Source organism: Vicia villosa, linkage group LG3, assembly GCF_029867415.1.
Source record: "Vicia villosa cultivar HV-30 ecotype Madison, WI linkage group LG3, Vvil1.0, whole genome shotgun sequence".
Lineage (NCBI taxonomy): Eukaryota > Viridiplantae > Streptophyta > Magnoliopsida > Fabales > Fabaceae > Vicia > Vicia villosa.
The window spans coordinates 203,892,153-203,896,475 of record NC_081182.1 but is presented as its reverse complement, the minus strand read 5'-3'; the positions used below and the strand labels follow the sequence as shown (position 1 = coordinate 203,896,475).

At 29.2% G+C, this 4,323-nt stretch overlaps 1 protein-coding gene across 1 annotated transcript; it reads left to right on the top strand.

Annotated features, from left to right (window-relative positions):
• Window positions 1-781: 781 nt before the first annotated feature.
• On the top strand, window positions 782-4,103 carry LOC131657159 (protein trichome birefringence-like 38). The gene is made up of 5 exons (XM_058926637.1): window positions 782-1,144; window positions 2,788-2,959; window positions 3,062-3,237; window positions 3,384-3,542; window positions 3,639-4,103. The coding sequence occupies exons 1-5, from the start codon at window positions 891-893 to the stop codon at window positions 3,928-3,930; spliced, it is 1,053 nt and encodes a 350-aa protein (XP_058782620.1). The 5' UTR covers window positions 782-890; the 3' UTR covers window positions 3,931-4,103.
• The last annotated feature ends 220 nt before the right edge of the window (window positions 4,104-4,323 follow it).

The window sequence follows — 4,323 nt, the reverse complement described above, 5'->3', positions numbered from 1 at the left end:
TTTTTGAGGCCCTGATCGTCCGTTTTACACACCAAACAATACGTACATTGTCTCTAAACTATGTTTCTACAACTATCTAATGATTTCTACACCTAAAATTATATTCTGAATATATTACGGGAAATACTCGAAAATACCTGGGAAACTCGAAAACTTACCGATTATATTGAGCTTTGAATAAGTTGGAGTGTGTTGATCGTTGATGTTGACGTTCCTTCCTGAACTCAAAAGAAAAAAAACGTTTGGTGGAAAATTGATTTGAGTTTGAGAGAGTTTGAGTAGGGAAGATGAAAAACTTTGAGAATGGGGTGGGAGAAGAGTCTAGCACGAGTTTAACATCAAATTGTTCTTGAGGTACATAATTGAAAATATTCTGTAAATGTAACTACGAAAAAAATCAACGTTGAATAAAAAAATATGTATCCGAACATATATCTTCGAAAACAGATTGACAATTTATAAAACGTACATGGTACCTAAGTACCTCAAGCGTAGAGTTTCCTAAACTATACATGTATATAACATCTGAATACCTGATTTATAACCATTTTAAAAGATGGAAACCGGTTATAACAATTAATTTTAATATTCGTTATAAAATATAGGTTATATATGATTATAGTTTGGTTATTAAAATTAACTGCACCCCTAAATTAATTGCATAAATTCTGCAATCGATAATGGACAGATCCAAATTTACATCAAATAAATTGTCTCAATATACTGATTACATATATTACCTTAATGATACAACCTTTTCCCATTTATATTAATGTGTAATAAAGAGACAATCCAAATTTATCATATATATACCCAACAAAACATATACTATCTCTCCAAACATTCACTTACAAATAATTTTTTTTAGAGAGAGAGAGCTGGGTTTTGAAATGAAGGTTTATGGTTGGATTGCAATAACCATTTGTATGGTGATTTGTCTTAATCCATGCATTTGTTTGGAAGAAACTAATGGAGAGAGTTGCAATATATATGAAGGAAGTTGGGTTTCTGATGAATCTTACCCTCTTTATGATTCTTCAAAATGTCCTCATATTCGTTTGGAATACGATTGCTTGAAATATGGAAGAACTGATCAAGAGTATCTCAAATATAGATGGCAACCAACCAATTGTAACTTATCAAGGTACCAATTCATTACTAAATTTTATATAGCCGATATCTCAGGATAGTATTATTGACATTACACCGATACTGATATTTGTGATTATAATTAATTTTTTTAATATTTATTATTATTAATGTTATGTGTTAACGTCGGTGTCGTGTTAATTGTTTGATTTTCACATTTTATAATCTTTTTATTGAATTATATAATTGATTGTGATTTTCTGCATATCAATGAATGATGGTGTGTATGTGTTAATAGCATGTGATTATAGGTTTGTAGTCTTATCAGAAAAAGTGTTGTCGTGTTTGATACGACTTTTGGATATATTGAGAAATACAAATTACTTTATTTGTACACACAAAAGTTGTTAACATAAACCACACATATTTCTATTAATTATAAGCTTAGAATCTGGCCTGCCAAAGAGTGCCTAACTCTTTTTTTTTTTTTTTTTTTAATTCTGTCATCTCATTAGATTGGTAGACTATTTCTAAATTATTATTTTTTATTTATATTAATAAATTATAAAATATCCTAATTATTAACTTTTATTTATCATATTTTATTTTATTAAAATATATTAAATGGTCAAGTCAAATGTAACTTTATGATAGAGAATATTTAATGTCAACCCTTTTTTTAGGGTCATATTTACTCTGATCTACAATGTCATAAAAAAAATTGCATTTTTTTGGTGTCATAATTAACTTTTAGTATTATTTTTTAATTATTATTATTATTTGGAAACTTAATCAAACACACTGAAAATCTAAAAAAAAAAATTACTATTTTTCACATGATTTATAAAAGTATTTTTAAAAATGTATTGTTTTTAATGGCAGAATTGACAAAAATAGTATGAGGGGTCCATAAAAAAATAATTTAATTTTGGTCCTTAACTTTATTGTTATCACTAAATTACAATTTCAATTCATGTGGATTTGCACCTCTCACATGTGATAGCTTTCTGTTTTTGTTTTTGGCGTTGGATTAGTGCAAATAATAGCAAAATACAGCATGTGATGATTTGTATGCTTTAACATTAAAAAATGGCATCATTCTTGGTAAAGGAAAAAGAGTTTAGATCTTTCACAATATCCGTGAGTTGTATCATTTGGTTTTATATCTATGTACATCAAAGTGATGATGTAGTTTATGCCTTCAAGATGTAGGTAGAGTCCTCTTAAACTTTTGATAGGTCACGTGTAGGGCTGTATTTGGTCCATAGGATCCGAGAATCGGACCGGAAACCGGACCGTTGGAACTGGTCCATTGGACCGACCAAATGTTATTCGGTCCGGGAATGGGTAATTTTTTTATCCGATACAAAAAATGGATACTATATTGGATATTTATGGAATACTTTTGTTAGATATCCGAAGTAACGGTCCGGTTTCGGTCCAAAAAATTGGTTCATCACTGTTTCGGTCCGGTCCGAATTTACCTGATACTATTTCGGTCCGGCTCTCGGGATAGCAAATACCCGGACCGGACCGAAAACAGCCCTAGTCACGTGTAAAAAGTTGAATTTATTTTAAGTTGAATTGCATATCCTTAATATGATTTGGTTTTCCTTTTTAAATATCAATTAATCAAAATAGGTATTAGAAAAAAAATATTCAATAACATTTGTTAAAAAAATATAATGATCTTTGCAGTTTTGATGGAAAAAGTTTCTTGACCAAATACAAGGGAAAACAAATCATGTATATTGGAGATTCAGTGAGTCTCAACCAATGGCAATCATTTATATGTATGCTTCATTCCACTATACCTAATGCTACTATAACACAAGTGGGTGGTGAACCCATAACAAATCACACATTTCAGGTCAGTCATATCTTCCATTGCAAATCATCTTATTTATTTGTTGCAAAAAATTATGTATTTTTTTAATTAAAATTTCAAGTAATTTTTCAATTTTTTTTTCAGGAATATGGAGTTTCAGTTATTGTCTACCATAGTGCATACTTGGTAGACATTGAAATGGAAAAAATTGGTAGAGTACTAAAACTTGATTCTCTTAAGAGTGGAGACATATGGAAAGAAATGGATGTTTTGGTTTTCAACACTTGGCTTTGGTGGTACCGCAGTGGTCCCAAACAACCGTAAGATTTCATATTATAAGTAAATTTTATCTTTTTATATAAATTGAATAATTAATGTATCTGGTCTATTTAATGAATCTAAAAAGATAAAATTTATTTATAATATATAACAGAAATAATGTTGCGATTTTGAATTTTTATTGCAGATGGGATTATGTTCAAATAGGAGACAAAATAGTGAAAGACATGGACAGAATGGAAGCTTTTAGAACTGGTTTGACAACTTGGGCTAAATGGGTTGATGCAGATGTTGATACAACAAAAACCAAAGTTTTTTTTCAAGGAATTTCTCCTATGCACTACCAGTGAGTTTCACAAATCATCTTAATAAATTGTTTATTGGTTGTAATAATTAATGTAATGTCTCTTTAATTATTTTTATTTGTGGATATAAAAAATAGTGGAGAAGAATGGAATGAGCCAGGAGTAACAAATTGTGCAAAAGAGACAACACCAATAAATGGATCATCATCAACAAGAGGATTACCAAAAGCATCATATGTAATGGAAAGTGTTTTGAAGACAATAACAAAGCCTGTTCATCTTCTCAATATTACAGCTCTTTCAGAATTGAGAAAAGATGGTCATCCTAGCTCTCATAATGGCTTCCATGGCATGGATTGTACACATTGGTGTGTAGCTGGGGTTCCAGATACTTGGAATCAACTTATGCTTGAATCAATTATTAATTAGAATTAGGTTATATTTCTAATGGTTTTAGTGGATGTTGTTACAATTTAGTCCTTGAGAAAAATTATACTATTAGGGATCACATATATAAGTAGTTTAATCAAAAGTTACAGCTAAACAAAAGATGTTGTTAGGATATTTTATTTTGTAATAACTCAAAATCTCATTGTTGGTGAAATTAGTAAAAAAATAAAGTTTACTTTGATTTATAAGCTTAATCTAGTAACTTAATTAAGAGCGGTGTAACATATTATTTTTAATCGGAGATTTGCACGGTAGAATGATCTAGTTTAAGAAGAGAAATACTATTTGTTAAAAAATATTTTATTTTTCTATTTTATTGTTTCCGTTTATTCTCCATTAAAGAGTGAATTAATTGTAATTTATAGTATTTCC